This window comes from Microtus pennsylvanicus, chromosome 5 (assembly GCF_037038515.1).
Source record: "Microtus pennsylvanicus isolate mMicPen1 chromosome 5, mMicPen1.hap1, whole genome shotgun sequence".
In the NCBI taxonomy this organism is placed as follows: Eukaryota; Metazoa; Chordata; class Mammalia; order Rodentia; family Cricetidae; genus Microtus; species Microtus pennsylvanicus.
Window position 1 is genome coordinate 126,781,409 of NC_134583.1, and position 15,618 is coordinate 126,797,026.

At 47.4% G+C, this 15,618-nt stretch overlaps 1 protein-coding gene across 1 annotated transcript in view; it reads left to right on the forward strand.

Annotated features, from left to right (window-relative positions):
• The first annotated feature begins 1,868 nt into the window (after positions 1-1,868).
• Sorcs3 (sortilin related VPS10 domain containing receptor 3) overlaps positions 1,869-15,618 on the forward strand; it is a 648,362-nt gene continuing 634,612 nt past the window's right edge. Inside the window, exon 1 of the mRNA XM_075974355.1 lies at positions 1,869-2,684. Coding sequence (XP_075830470.1) covers positions 2,067-2,684 — 618 coding nt within the window. The 5' untranslated portion in view covers positions 1,869-2,066. The remainder of the gene's footprint in view (positions 2,685-15,618) is intronic.

Below are 15,618 nucleotides of genomic sequence, written 5' to 3' on the forward strand. Positions count from 1 at the left end.
CGCAGCACTGTGCTGCGCTTGGTCTGGGGAAATCCACCAACGCCAGATCCACTTTATTCTGGGTGGGCATTGTTTCTGTCTTCTTTCTCCGGCCTAGTCCTCTCCTTCGCTCCCAATTTTCATTTTAGCTTTGGTGGGAAAGCAAGTTCAGAAGGCAAGGGCTTCGGGGAATCCTTGGCTTTCCAGCCCTTCAGCGCAGGTCCAGAACCCAGGCGACCCCGTTGCAGGCTGCAACCCTCCCGACCTTTTCCAGGGCTTTCTCCGAGCTCATCCATTTCTTTCACACGATCCTCTCCACGCCTCTCATTTATTCTCCTTTTCTGGATTTCCCCGTTTTGTTCTCACATCTCCAACCGGATGATTGATGTGAGATTCCTCTCCATCCGGCTTTCACTTTCTACAAAGAATTTCATCTAATTCCTACGAGGAAGGAACAGCTTGGGATCTGTGTCCCTTGCCCAGCCTTAACTCGTCACCCTGCGCCTTTTCTACTAGTCCTTCCAGCCCCCCACTCATCATGCGGTACTTTCGATCTCCAGATAGCTCGGTGTTTCCCGGAGGAACCGCGTCTCTAACCCGTCCTCAGGTTCCCCTGCTCATCAAACTCTCTGTCTTCCTGCGGCCAGAAAGGGTCCCAGGTCCCAGGCGCATCAGGCGCGCAAACTACTGTCCTCCTGCGTTGGAGAAGGGGACCTGATAAACCTATGCAGAGTTGGGCAGGGAACCTTCCAATTGGTGGCAGGCACTTTGAAACACTGGCCCTGCTCAGAATAGCATCTGGATATCGAAAGGACAAGACTTGGTAATCCAGGCTAGGGAAATGGGATCTGGATCTTCCCTGTGGGAGCAGAGTCTTTAATACTCCCCTCTCACTTCTAGCCTGGTGTCCCGAGGAGGACAGTATTTGCCTGACCGCTTTCAGGCTCACTTTCCAGACCTCAAGGCAGCTCAATCAGATTACGTCCACAGGTGCTGGGGGGACTATGGTTGCGTCAGGAAGAGGGGTGCTGTCCTTATTCTCCACATTTTTTCTGACCACTCACAGGCTCTTGGAGATGCACAGCCTATGCATGTTCGGCAAGCACCCAAGGCGGAGCGCACCTCCAGCCCCGCCCCGCCCCTCCCGCCGTTCTCACTCACTTAAGCCCGTGTAAACGCGCACGCACGGGGCCGCGCGCCCCCGCACACCCAGCAACACCCTCATACACACACCAGCTCAACCAGGTAACCGCCCCCCCCCCCTGAGGCGCCCTCCCGCCAGCCCCGGAACACCCCTGGTCTCCCTCTTGCTCGCTTGCGCGCACGCACGCGCACGCACGCACTCCCCGCGCCCCCGCACCGGGAGGGGGCGCAGGCCTCCGGGGGCGGGGAGCCAAGAGCAGAGTCGTGGGTCCATCCCGCGCTTGGCTTCCGCGCGGAAGCTCCGGGCTGGCCGTGGTTTCCAGAACGAGACAGTTGGCGTTGGAAACAATTTACTCCTCTTCCTCCACCTCGAGACCCTATACTTCCCCGCGCTCCGCCTCCCGCTCCCAAGAACAGACCCGAAGAGTGAGTCCCCAATTGCGGCCAGGAGCGGCTTCCCAACTCCGCGCCCGCAGTAGGCTGGAGGCTTGGAGACTGGATTTCTGAGAGACTCCGGCTTGGGGTCTGCTGTCAGTCCCTCCTCCTGGATCCGGCTAGCGTTGCCCATTTTAAAAGAGGATTTTCTTATTGCCTCTGAACACTTCTTTTTCACAAAATTTCTGAAAAAAGGTCGGTGGGAAAGATTTGGAGAGGGGAGGGGGACATTCAAACGGCCAGAGCATCAAGGGAGCGTTCAGTACTTGCTTTTGGGTTTTGGAATCACCCTCTGGACCTGAGCAAGCAAGCCAGAGAGGGAAGAGAGCAGGACAGGCGAGGTGCTCCAGCCGGAGCCACCTCCTTCCCGGCCGCCCCCTCCTCACTCCTCCGACACACTCGCTTGCTCACTCGCTCTCTCGCCGGCGTCCTCCCCCCCAACCCCCGCCGGACCCGCACCTCGGCGGGCGCCACAACTCGGCAGCCCGAGCCGCGGTAGCCGCAGCGGGATGGAGGCGGCAGGCACCGAGCGCCCCGCAGGCTGGCCCGGGGCGCCCCTCGCCCGGACCTGGCTGCTACTCTTGTCTACGTGGGTCCTGGCCGGCGCCGAGATCACTTGGGGCACGACGGGAGGTCCCGGGCGTCTGGTGTCTCCGGCTTCGCGGCCACCAGCGTTGCCTCCTCTCTTGCCACGGGCAGCGATGAACCGGTGGCCTGAGGAGCTGGCGAATGCGCGGAGAACGACAGCGCTGAGACGTGGGTCCAGGCTAGAGCTACTGCCCCGGGCGAACGGCGGGGAGATACCGGCTGAAGCTGAGGGAATGTCTCCTGAAGACGTGAGGTGGGTCCGGGGCATCCCGGCTCCTAGCACGGCGGGCAGCTCGAAGAGGACTCGCCGGGCACAGCCCCCCAGTACCCTGGAGCGCGGGGACTCTTGGGCTACTGCTCCCGCAGATGGTGCCAAAGGAAGCCGCCCTCAAACCAAGGGTTCCCGGGAAGAGGTGAAGGCGACAAGGACTGGAGGACCGGTGGCTGAGGAGCTCAGGTTGCCCAGCACGTCTTTTGCGCTGACTGGGGACTCGGCCCACAATCAAGCCATGGTGCACTGGTCAGGACACAACAGCAGTGTGAGTACTCCCATCTAGTTCCAGATCTGTAGTTTCCTGACAGCCATGGGTAATGAGGGTCGGGAGCGAGGGGCAGATAGTTGTTTTGGATCCAGATGGAAAACCGGGGTGCCTAGACTTCTAGAAAGGGGTTTGTCCTGCCCCTTCACGCTCCCAACAGGTTAGCAGAGTTTTGTTGTTCAGATGGTGTGTGCATCTGTTTACTGAAGACCCTGGCACTGAGGCTGTCTGGAGGGCTAAGTGTGTCTTAAAGCTGCCTGGACCAGGGATCTGTGGTCGCTCTCCTGCATTCGGCGTGGAGAGTCACTTTTTCTTTTCTTGAATTCGTGATGCTTGAATTTGTGGGTGCAAGCATAGACTGATGTGGAGAAATCTCTAGACAGATTTCTGAGACTGGGGGAGTTCCTCTTTGCCCCCTCAACCTCGGGTTACACACGCAAAGGGAACCAGGGAAATAGGGAGATTGGGACCACAGGACTCCGACCCACTTGTTCATTTTGGACTGACTGCTAGGCGCATGTAATGCTAGCCAGACAGTGAGCTGGGCTGCCTCACCAAAGCTGGAAGGCTATCTGAGTGGGGGCAGGCAGGAAAAAAAAGTTTAAGGTGTGAAGCGAATTTCCATGCCCTTTCCACACTGCTTCTTCTTGTGCTTGTATTTCGGGCACAAGTGGGGGAGTAGAAAACTCACTTTCACCTCTGCGTCCAGCAAACACAAATGGCTCCAGGATCAGAGCTAAACCCCTGCTCCTTCAGAGCGCATCTTTGCTCCTTTTTTCTTTGCCATCTGGGGCCCCAGGGTGTTGTGACACCAAGAGGTGGCACCTTCCTTAAACCTGAGGCTTTGGGGCTCAGGAACTGGGGTCCAGCTGAGTAGGGTCCTCTTCAGGCAGCTGCAGCTGCCGGCAGCACCTGCTTGCTGGGTCTCTCACCGGTTGCCAAAATCCTTCCCTCTCTTTCCTCTTGTGGTCGCTATTTAACCTGGCCTTCCCAAATCGTTTTTCTGGTGTGGCTTTCCAGTTCAGTTGAGAACCAGACTTAGGGCAGAGCAGGGGTTCCATTAAGAGGACTAGGGATTCACAAGCAACTCTGAGAGCTCATTTGAGGGGAAGTGCTGCCTCTTTTGTATGCCTCTTCAGGACAGGCTTTACGTGTGTGTGTGTAGGGGTTATATGGTTGGTTGAGTATTGAATAACAGAGAAGCCAGGGGTCTGCAGAGCTAGGCACACAGATTTTTTTTTTTTTTTAGTTCTCAGTGATTGGGGCTGGGGGTAGCAAAGTCTAAGTACCAGATGCTGGGTTCAGAGTAGAAGAGTCCAGATCCACAGAGCAGCTTGGTGACTAATGGCTTCATCTGCCTCCACCAAGAAAGCCCCCACCCCTCAGTCTTGGATTGGATGACTTTGGTCATGGGGATCAGGCTGGGGTGGTGCATCTCTGCAGGGCTGGGTGGCTGAAGACTTACTTCCAAGTTCCCAGGAGAGCTCCTGGTGTGTGTGGGGAAGGGTGCAATTCCCTGGATGCAGAGCTTGTGATTTCTGACTTTTTTTTTGGATCCTTAGGGATTGTTGAGTGTTTTCTGGGGTTTTCTCTCTTTGAGGAAGGGGTACCCTTGCGTATGTGTGACATTAGGATTAAATTCCCTCAGCCAGAAGTGCTTCATCTCGGCTTTAATTCTAAGAGACATTTAAAAAGATTGACAAAACCCTTGGAAATGGGACTTTAGATAGAAAGTATTTCTCGAAAACCATAGGTCAATGTACAAGGACTTCTATGCTCAGCTTCAGGGTGGTTGGTTGAGCAGCAAGGAATGTGAGGAATGGTCTGGCTTGCCCCCATTGGGAAATGCCTCTTCAATCAAGATAGGGCCAAAGGTCCTGGGTAGCAGACCAGTTGGGCATGGAGATTTGAGCCATCTATGAACCAGCTCCTGGGAACTGTGCTCTTGGCTAGCTTCCCTGCCCCAGCAAGGAAGCTGCCCAGCAAGGAAGCTGCCCCAGCAAGAAAGCTGCCCCAGCAGCTCTTCCCCAGACAGAGAGGGACTGCTTACTTGGTCCCTAGGCTGCACCTCTGCACCTGCCTTTTGAGCACATATTGCCCGCAGCACCATGAGGAAAAGTGTCATTGTCAAACCTGGGTGCTTTGAAAAGAGGGAGATGTCTTTGTGAGTATCCTCAGCAAGATGTTCTTTGCCTCCTTTGCCAACAGTGATGATGATGATAATGAAGAAACATCTGGAAGTCTTTTTACTACTGCTTCTAAGTGGAGGGCGATGTCACAAGGCAGAGAATATGGGCCTATGAGCAGGCTCTTCTAGCCAGGAAAGACAGTTCCACCTCATGGCTGCTGAGGTTAAGCAGACCCTTTAAGCAGCCGTTTCAGCCTTAGCAGTTTGGGCTTTTCTGCTTTGCTCCCAGGTGCCTTTGGTGAGCTGCAGCCCTTGGTAGGAATTTCCTCAGTGGTGGTGGATGCTTGTCACTGAGCACCGGGCTCCACACTGGTAGAGTTTACAGTCAGAAATGAGTAGTTGGACCTCCTTAGCCCTCCTCTCTTGATTCAGCAGATACTTCAGGAGCAGGAGACCAAGAAGAGATCCTTGTATATAAGGACGATGCTGCCTTTCTCTGGCTGAGCAGTGAAGCTGTCCGCTGTCCAAGAGCACAGCTAACGGTCCCCAAGAGCTGGTTAGTGGATGGCTCAAACCTCGATGCCCCGTTGGTCTGCTACCCAGGACCTTTGGACCCATTTTGATCTCTCGGGGTAAATGCTTACTTTGGTACCATAACTGGGGTGGGTTTTCTTGAGAGGTGATAGAGGAGGTGCTAGGAGATTGCACAGAAAGCAGGGGAGGGAGACCTGGGCACTGACTTGGCTACTGAGGTAAGTAGCCATGGCCTTGGAGCCTCTGCCCTAGAGCAGATCTGCAGATGGTTTTGCTTGCTGCTTGTATTCCACTGGGATCCTGGTGATTAATGGGTCAGAAAGGGTTTCACAAACACCCCAGGGGAATCCAGTCCCCATGGCTTACGGGGAAACAGAAAAACACATTATTCTGTCCTTTTCCTTCAAAGGGAGGAAGAGGCTTCCTTGCTTGCTCAGTGAGTTGGCAAATGGCCCTGGAGAGTGTGGAGCTGTGAAGGCAAAGCCCTCTGCCTCGGATTAACCCCCGATTCTGCATCCTCTCTTAGGTCAGGCACCATTTCTTCTTAGCAGCTCACACACAGTGGCTTTACAACCCAGTGCCCCTGTCGTGTGTCTGCTTGGGATGACTTGGCAGGTAGTTTTCAATTAATGCGCCCAGCCTTAGTGGAGAGAAATGAGGAGATGTAGGGTCATTCTAGGTCCCTGCCAGATGCAGAGCAGGGTAGAAGATGTACGACGAGGTACGATTTTCTACCCTTAGCTAATGCAGCTAGCCTGTGCTCTAAAATATTTACTCCTCATGTGCAAAATAGTGACAGATTTGATCCGATTCATTGTATTTCACTCAGCAGAGCATCTCACTGTGCTCCCAGGCAGATTTTTCAAACAGCTTTTGGCTGGATTGCCTAGCCGTCACCGTCTCAGTGTCACAGGATCTTAATGCATTTTGCCTTCTCTGAGGCTTAATAAAGAAGCCTGCCACAGAAACCATTCTTCAGGGGTTTGCCAAAAAAATCTGTTTTTAATTAATATTACAAGGAAAGGCGTCTCAGTTGAGACAGAACTGGGAAACACACCGGGACACAACAGCACTAATTGCTCTGGGTCACCGTCCGCCAGGAGTGGGGATGCGGGCGAAGGAGGGTGGACCAAAGCTGTTTGTCTGTTTCCAGAGACCTCTGATGGCTGGGTTACTGGCTCTGATTTGCTTCTCAGATCCTGTACTGGTTTCCAAGGTGAGCAGAGAAGCAAATGCCCTCATCGGGAGGCCCCACTCAAGGAAGACAGAAATACAGTGATTGCACTTGCATTTTGATTGGCAGGAAAGGAAAGTTGAGTAGTGACTTCTCCAGTGGTGTTGGGTTTAAGAATCGAGGTTTGGTGCATCCAGTGTTAAGAAAGCTCTGGAAGCTCTTTTGTTTATTTTTTATTTTTTCTCTAGCTGTGTAGCTCTGTTGTTGCTAGGGGAAATCTGGGAGCAGCGATCTATGGACCAGAGCCATCTCATAAGGAACAGAGAAGTATGACGGAGCCAGACACACGGTCCATCCCTGGAGGCTAGCAGTTCATCCAGGGCTGGGTGTCAATGGGCAAGTCATCTAGTCATCTGAGGCCTGTGGCTTGTTCTGCCTGCCCACCTGTAGATTTCTGGCTTTCTACTTTCCTTTGGCCCTGTGGGTGGCAAGAGACATTTCTCTTACAGGAAGAGCTGGATGGAACCTCCTATTCTTGGTAGGCAGTGGATCAAGGGCACTCTGCCTCACTTAGGTATTTAGTGACGGTTGGCTAAGTGGATGAATGGATGGTACTTCCACTTTCAGTGAGCACAATCTGTAAACAAATTTGAAGTCATTGTCAGAGATATGATTTCTTAACTCAACAGACACTTTCGCCAGGAATGGATTTGTTTTGCATGTCTCCATTCCAGTACGAGGACCTTTGGCTTCTTAAATTGAAATTTAAAGTCCTGTGTCATGGCATCAAAGGTCTCTCACTTGCCTGTCTTGAGTGTCCTAGGTCTACTTCTGCAACTTGCGATTTAACTGCTCCATGGTCAACTCCTTTTAAGGCTTCTGATTGGCTCTGCTCCAAGACCTCCGCCACTTGAGACATGTGCCTTCTGTTACAGTGCATCCATTCATGACTCCTCAAAACACAAACACAGCCTCCATACAACGTTCCTAAGAAACATTTCCTTCCCTTTTCTGGTGACTATGAGCATTTACACCATGCCACACAGTTGATCATTTTTTAGTAGATTTCTTTTTACTCTAATGTTAGAGTTTTTAGTATTTGGAGGTAAGGGATGAAATATTAATAGTTAAATAAATACTCTATACCAATTATGGGTTCGGTTCTCCCCTCCTCTCTGGTTTTTCGAGACAGGGTTTCTCTGTAGCTTCGGAGCCTGTCCTGGCAGTAGCTCTTGTAGACCAGGCTGACCTTGACCTCACAAAGATCCTCCTGTCTCTGCCTCCTGAGTGCTGGGATTAAAGGTGTGTGCCACCACCACCTGGCATGGGTTCTGTTCTTTTGTGTGCCCCATGACTCAGTAGCACTTTGCTCTGGGGAGATAGATGGTATCTAAACTCTGGAGAAAGAGGAAGTAATTTTTACTCTCAGATGAGAAATGGGTTAACAGCACCTCTTAATAACATTGAATCTAAGTGTTCAGTTTGTTATTTCACATGGGAGCTTCTTTTGATGTGTGCTCATGTTCCTGTATGAGTGTGTGTATGTGTGTGGTCGGTGCATGTACCTGTGTATGCATGTTTTTAGGGATGTCAGAGGTCAATGTTGAGTGTTTTCTTCAATCATTTTCCATCTTAGTTTTTGGCTTATGGTCTTTTACTGAACCTGGAGCTCACTGATTGGTTAGACTGGTTGGCTAGCAAACTCCCATCATTCATTCATATATATATATATATATATATATATATATATATATATATATGAATATATATATTTGGTCTCTGTCTCCTCAGTGCTGGTGGGGTTTTAGGCATGTGCTATCAAGCCTGGCTTTTTATGTGGGTGTTAGGTATTGAACTCAGGTTTTGTAGTATGTCATTTAAACAGAATAATGTAGGCCCATGAGCAGTCTAGCCACAGATTCTTGGGCCTGATAATGGGGTCAGATGGGCTTCATCTGGGGCAGTGATGTAAAATCCAATCAGAAAGTGGTTGGTCACTCCTATGACATTTGTACCACTATTGCACCAAGGGGCGTGTCTTTGCTGGGCTGGTTGGTTCTTAAATGAACTCTCAGAGTTAATAGCTAAGACTGGTGCTTAGTTTTCTCCTCTAGTAGTGTGCATGGCACTGTGAAAGCTAGCCAGTAGGGACGAGGCTTCAAGGTCAGTGCCAGCTTAATTTCTCCATGTTCTATTACTTACATGTATGTTGTTTTCAGCAATAGGGATGTACCATTAAGTTCTGCAGGGAAATCAACAACATTGATAATACCCTTAATGTTCAGGCAGAGAGAGATCTTTGGTGCTTCACTGATTATTACCTGTAAAAGTGGTGCTGTATGGTAAGCACTTTACTGATGACGCCATCTCCCTAGCCACATATGTGTTTAGATCCCATGAGAGCCTTACTCCACTTGAAAGGGGACAGGACAAGTCAATGACCCTGGCTTCTCCCGTGTTTCAGAGATTAGATCTACTCACATGGGCTGTTCAGCCATTTGCTGAGCATTTGATGTCTATGTGTCAGTGTCTGGCTACTGGGGCTTGACAGGGATGAGATGGTGGGGTGAGAAACACAGACCCGATGACATTTGCCTCAAGGTCCCTCTCGTAGGCTTTGGATTTGAGCCTGCTCTTCTATAAAGTTAAATAACACATGACAGCAACACAGGTGCCCTGGGGTAATCTGTGGCTTGTTGTCTAGCTGTTGTTTGAGGCTATGAGGGTAGAGGAGAAAGCACCACAATGGGAGACACTGCAGGCATCTGACACCTACAAAATGCCAAGGCTGGAGGTGCTCTTAGGAACTGTCTTCATTAAATTACTCAGCATGGAGATGAGGTACAAGGCTTAGACAATGCCATCACATCCTACAGCTGGATCCCAACTGTTCTTTTCTCTAAGAATAGACTCTCCTGTTCCTTCTTGGTCTTCTCACTACTCCTTCAGGTTGACAAAGCATTCTCCTTCTGTCAGTGTTCACATACCTGTACTTTTACTTGGTTGAGGTATAGTGCTATCCGTTTGATAGGTAGGGTAAACTGAGACCCAGAATGGTGTATGCAAGACTAAAATAGATTCCTCTACCTTGTATGGCTTTTCCTGTTACTGTAACCAGTTATCTGCAGGAAAAGCTCAGAGAGGAAAACCTCATTTGGGCTCAACGTTCCAAGAACACATTCCATCATGGTGGAGAAGGCATGGTGGCAGGGTGGCTAAATCAGGCGTGGTCGTAGGGAGGCAGGAGTGGCTAAGTCAGGCATGGTGGCAGGGTGGCTAAGTCTGTCATGGTGGCAGGGTGGCTAAGTCAGGCATGGTGGCAGGGTGGCTAAATCAGGCGTGGTCGTAGGGAGGCAGGAGTGGCTAAGTCAGGCATGGTGGCAGGGTGGCTAAGTCAGGCATGGTGGCAGGGTGGCTAAATCAGGCGTGGTCGTAGGGAGGCAGGGTGGCTAAGTCAGGCGTGGTTGTAGGGTGGCAGGGTGGCTGAGTCAGGCGTGGTAGCTGGGTGGCTAAATCAGGCATGGTCGTAGGGTGGCAGGAGTGGCTAAGTCAGGCATGGTGTCAGGGGTAGCTAAGTCCTTATCTTAGAAGTATGAAGTGGCTAGTCACATCATGGCAGTCAAAGAAAAAAGCGCAGAGCTTGGCTCAAATGTGGAACTAGGTAATTACCCTCAAAAGCCCACCCCACCATTGAACCTCCTTTGAAAGCCATTTTCCATCCCAGAGATCCCACAACCTCCCCGACAGTGCCATTTGTTCTAGAACAAGTGTTCAGGCACACAGGCCTGTGGTGGACATTTCACATTCCCAGGGCCACATTCCCATAGTCGTTCTGTCTACCCACTGCAGTGGCCGGAGACAATAAATAATGGGCTCCTTAATACTGGATGAACTGTATCTTACTATCAATTGCTGGTGGGAGTCTGGCAAATTACCTGGCTATTTGAATTAGTGAGTCAATCAAGTACAGTTGCCTGTTTTGAGCGTTTGAGTTTAATTATTTATGGAAATGCTTTTCTTTATAGAACAGTAATAAATGTGCTGGAGTCAATGCAGACGAAGTAATAGAGACTCAGAACTTTAGGGTTGCACAAGTAGATTTTTGCTATCGGGTCTCCGCTGGGCAGTGGAGGGAATGGTTCCTTCTTGGCTGAGGTGAGAGGGATTTGCCGTACAGATTGGCTAACCTTGCAGGGACATTGCTCAATAAAACTGTGTCCCTTTCTAAGTAGGGCTCTGCATCTTTACAAATGCTATAGAAAAGTGTCGCTTAAAGGGAAAAGCTGGAGATAAAGCTCTGCGGATAATTAGGGATTCCATAAGATGTAGGATGTGGGATTATTTTGCATGGGTAAGTGGTATGACATGTGGTTTATCATATGTGTGAACTAATACTCGTGGAGGGATTAAATCCTGAATGCAAATCTCTTCAGGACTTATTGCGAATGGATAGATGGGAGGGTGAGCAAAGTGGATGTGAGAGCCAGCTGCCTTGGTTCAGTCCCTCCCTCTTTCTGAATGGCTCTGTGGTACTGGAAAATTGTTACCTTCTCTCAGCCCACACAAAGGGGCACTTCTCGCTTGGGCAGCTGAAAGGACTTTAAATGAGATTATACCCAGCAGAGGGCTCAAAAGAAGTACCTGACCCCTATGTAGCATGTGCTCCAGACATTTTCCCACTGGCTTACGACTGCCTTTGTGTCCAGAGGCAAGGCTTCTCTAGGTCTTCCTGTGGTAATGTCGAAGCAGAAGAAGGAGCTACTTGCCCACAGTTTGCCAAGGAGCTGGTGGTAAAGGCTCCACGAGACACACGCACCAGCAAGATGCTCATTTCAGCCACCTCCCACGGTCTCTGCTTTCCCACAAGTCTCCATGACATCTGATTTTTATGTAGTGCTGCCCTGAACAGCGGAGAAGACCCACAGCAGGGCGGCTTGAGGGGGCTCTGGTTTCCTGAAGCTTATCACTAGAATTTGCATTAGAAATATTTAGAACAATTTTGATTAAGATCAGCAATAAGCTTGATGGCCTATGATGGAAGTAAGTTGGACATTTTCTTGGACCTTTTTTATTGCGTGGAGGGTTAAAGGATCCATGGAAGTGGGAGAAACTTTTCCTGGCTTGGGTATCAGTGTTTATACCTCACCAGGAATCATAAAAACATTTCTTAAAGAAAGTTTGTCAAGTGTGTAGCTTTAAGAAAATAAAAGAGCACTGAATGCTGGGACTGCTTGGTAAGCAGAGGCCTCAGTATCAAAGATGCTACCACATCTAAGGCTGGGATTGAACCTTGATGCTCCATTCTTCTACCTCTTAGCTATGTGAGGTGTTAAAGGGGAATATCTACAGATATCTGCAGCTCGCCTCTTTCCTCAGGATGATCATAGTGACGGAATCCACCAGTTTGTACTAATCTTCACCCATTCAGTGACTGGCTTGCTTTCCCTCTCTGCTTTCTTTTAGCGCACCCAGGATGGAATCTGAAAGCCCTGTCCAGACACTAGAGGGAGTGCTGCCCTGAGAAAGACATGAAAATAAATAAGATAAAATAATGAAAAAAATGTTGTACCATGAATTGTTCCAAAGAGAACAATGTTTCAAAGAGAAGAGAAGTAGCTTGTAAGTGCATTGCATGAGAGGCTATTGGCAGACCCAGAATGAATAATTATTGACAACAGGGCAGTTTAATGCTGAGGGTTGATTGTTTTGCTGCTTCCTGCAGAAAAAATAGAAGACAGATGTTCAAACTGTTCAAATTGTTCTCAACCTGTGGGTTGCATATTATATGTCTTGCATATCAGATATTTACATTATTATTCATAACAGTAGCAAAATTATAGTTATGAAGTAGCAACAAAATAATTTTATTGGGGGGGTCACAACATGAGGAACTGTATTAAAGAATAGCAGCATTAGGAAAGTTTAGAACCACTGTTAGAGGTTGAACTAAGATTCTACCAGTAGATTCACTTGAAGATGGTTCTCAGCTTGTTTCTTCCATTCCTCTTGCATTTTCTTCCTTGCATCTGGTGGTCAGTCAATAGGAACTTATTGAACTGAATGGAATAGACACAAATACTTAATACTGCCTAGTTGAAAAAGCAATGTCTTGAGGCTACAGAATGGTCTGGCCTGCTCTAGCTACCTCTGGGTTTCAAGTCTGTATCCCTGGAATATCTCAGCTGTTTAGTTTTGGTTCTTATGCCCTATTTGCCTGACTTGGTCCTCCCGAAAACCCTTGCGTTGATTATGTGGCTAAGTAGGTGTATTCTCATCCTGATGGTGAGAATCAGGTTAAATATTACACAGATGCATAGGAAATGGGCTCTTTCTCTTTAAGATGTTGATTCCAGTGGGAAATGGAGATCACTGAGTGAGTGGAACTTCTTTTTTCCTTCTAACTGGACTAGAAGAGAAGCTCGGTGTGCCATGTCAGGATGTGATTAAGTGGTACAGCTGTGATAGAATAAAAGGATAGATTATTGAATCTACTCTAAAAAGAAATGAGGATATAGATATAAGATAAAAAGGTTATTGAATCTACTTTTAAAAAGCAACTACTAGTTTCAAATGTTTTACATTGGGTTGAATTTTTGTATATTGTATGCAGATTTTGTATACTGATTCAAATTTGAGATTAATTTTGTTAGAACTTACTGTACATACATTTCTACTCTTGTTCAAGGTATTATAGCTATACAACTCATTTAACAATAGGATGTAAATTTCTAGTCCTTGAAAATTATTATTTCCAACTGTCTAGGATAATAAGGAAATACTTGTAATCACATTAATTATGTTTTCAAGGTCAAGGAAAGATAGATTTTTAGATAGATAAGCCCTCTTTCACACCAGAGAGCTACAGCATATGGCATTTAAGATGTTTTAATAACATAGACTCTTTTTTTAGGACAATGATATCCAATGATATATTTCTACTCCTGGCAGTATCAATCTACTTCAGAGAAGATAATGAGCAGCAAAGAAACTCCACATGGAGTTTACTTTCTTTGTGGCAAAAGTAAGTCACTGGATAAGAAAATGCTCTTGCCTCGACTGCTGACAGAATGCTGTCCTCATTGGACAAGCAGGACACAAAAGAAAGTGACTGCCAAACCTTGTCAAGACAAGGAGAGACAGCCCTTTAGAATAAGTGCTTCACAGAAAAGTCTGTCAGATATGCTAGGCCTGTAGGCTGAAGATGGATGCCCCAGCGTTGCAGAGGAACTTTGGTTTACTATCCACACAACTAATTATTTCTGTCATTTCTCACATTTTTTGAAAGTTACTTGCCTGCACTTTCTGCTTATTTAGTTAATATTATTTTTTTTCTTGGGTATCTGAGGGAGTTAAAAACTAGATAGTTAGCGTTTTCCTTGTTTACCTGAAGCAGAAAGCAAGTTCTGATAGAAAGTAAATTAGGTACAAGACTTTGGATTCACCAAGATAGAGTAGACAATGGAATATTTTCTCTGAATTTGTTAAATGCAAATGAACTAGACATTATTGATGTATTTATTGCCTGTATGTATTGTATATAGTTATTGTACTTATTTTATATAGTTTTCTTATATTAGTTATAGCCTTCTTTTTCATTTTAGAGAAAAAGGGGAAATATAGTGGTATATTATTTGTGTTTTAATAAATAAAGCTTTCCTGAAGATCAGAGGGCAAAGCAGCCACACCAGTCTGCCTTACAGGCCACAGAGTGGTGGCACACACCTCGAATCCCAGGACTCAGGAGACAGAGACAGACGGATCTCTGTTTGTTTGAATTAGACACAGTTGAATCTGTCTAAAAGAGAAACAGAGCTCACACAAAGGTGATTCTAGCACTTGGGATTCACGCCTTTAATCCCAGTACTAGGGAGGTGGAGACAGGAGCAATATGGCTGGGAGGAGAGAGGAATATACAAGGGAAGAGATAGGAACTCAGTGTAGTATGAAGTTTGAGGATTTGTGGAGACAGGATCTTATTCCTTTGGTCTGAAGATTTCATAGAGGTAAGAGCTCTCTAGTGGCTTGGGTGCTTTGCTTTTCAGATCTTCAGGTTAAATGAACCCCAATATTTGTCTCTGGGTTTTTATTATTTTTTTTCTGGGGGGAGGCTTGTTTATTGTTCTAGTGTAGAAACAATGAAACTAGAGGTATGAATGTTTGCCTTTTTAGCATGGTGGAGGAACAGGTAATCCACGGAAGAGGTCCTCCTCGCTCCATGTGCTTTGTCTTCAAGTCTATTCATGCTTAACGGTGAACTTTTGCATTCTCAAAATTCCTAAATATCAGTCCAAATAATGTTCAGTTGACTATCTGGCCACCTTTATTGAGTAGGTACATAATTTTGAAAAGAAAGACCTTCAAGCAACAGTGACCTTGAACAATTCTTCATGCCTTAGTTTCACTGACTACAAAACTAGGTTCATACTTGATTTACAAACTTGTTGGGAATCTTAGAGACGACGCAAGTATCTAGTGCTGTAGGCTACATTGTAAGTCAAGAATGCTAGTTCATATCCACAAAGATGAGAAATGGATTAGGTTGAGTGTCTTCTTTTGTAGATCTCTTGATATCCTACCCATTTTTGAGCTCTTTTCATTTATTGGCATGCTAGCTTGACTTCCAAATATGAGGAAGTAGCAGGGGCTGTGTATCCAACAGCTTTCTGTGTCCACTGGAGCTTTGCTTTCCACGTATTGAGAACCACCTGGGTCAGGGAATTTATGTCTGTCAAAGGGTGGGGAGAAGCCATTCGTCAGTCACTGGTGGACATGGGTGGAAAAGTCCTTTGGGCTAGGACAACTTTGAGGCTGTTTACTAAACAATCTCCCAGAATTCCCAGTGTGTTAAGCCCCAGTTGCTTGCCCTGATAACTTTCTTGCGTGTTTTTCTGCCTTCCATCCCTGTTTCACTCCCTGACTTCAGACTTTCTGGAGATTATCTCCCAAATGAACTACTTTAATTGCAACCCTTGTTTCTGGAGAAATCTTAAATTATTTCAAGTCTCTAATGTGGCTTTTATACTGAATCAGAACAAATGGTATATAGGGATAGACTTACTATAAGTATTTGACGTAGGCACTTTTGGTGGCCGAGAAGA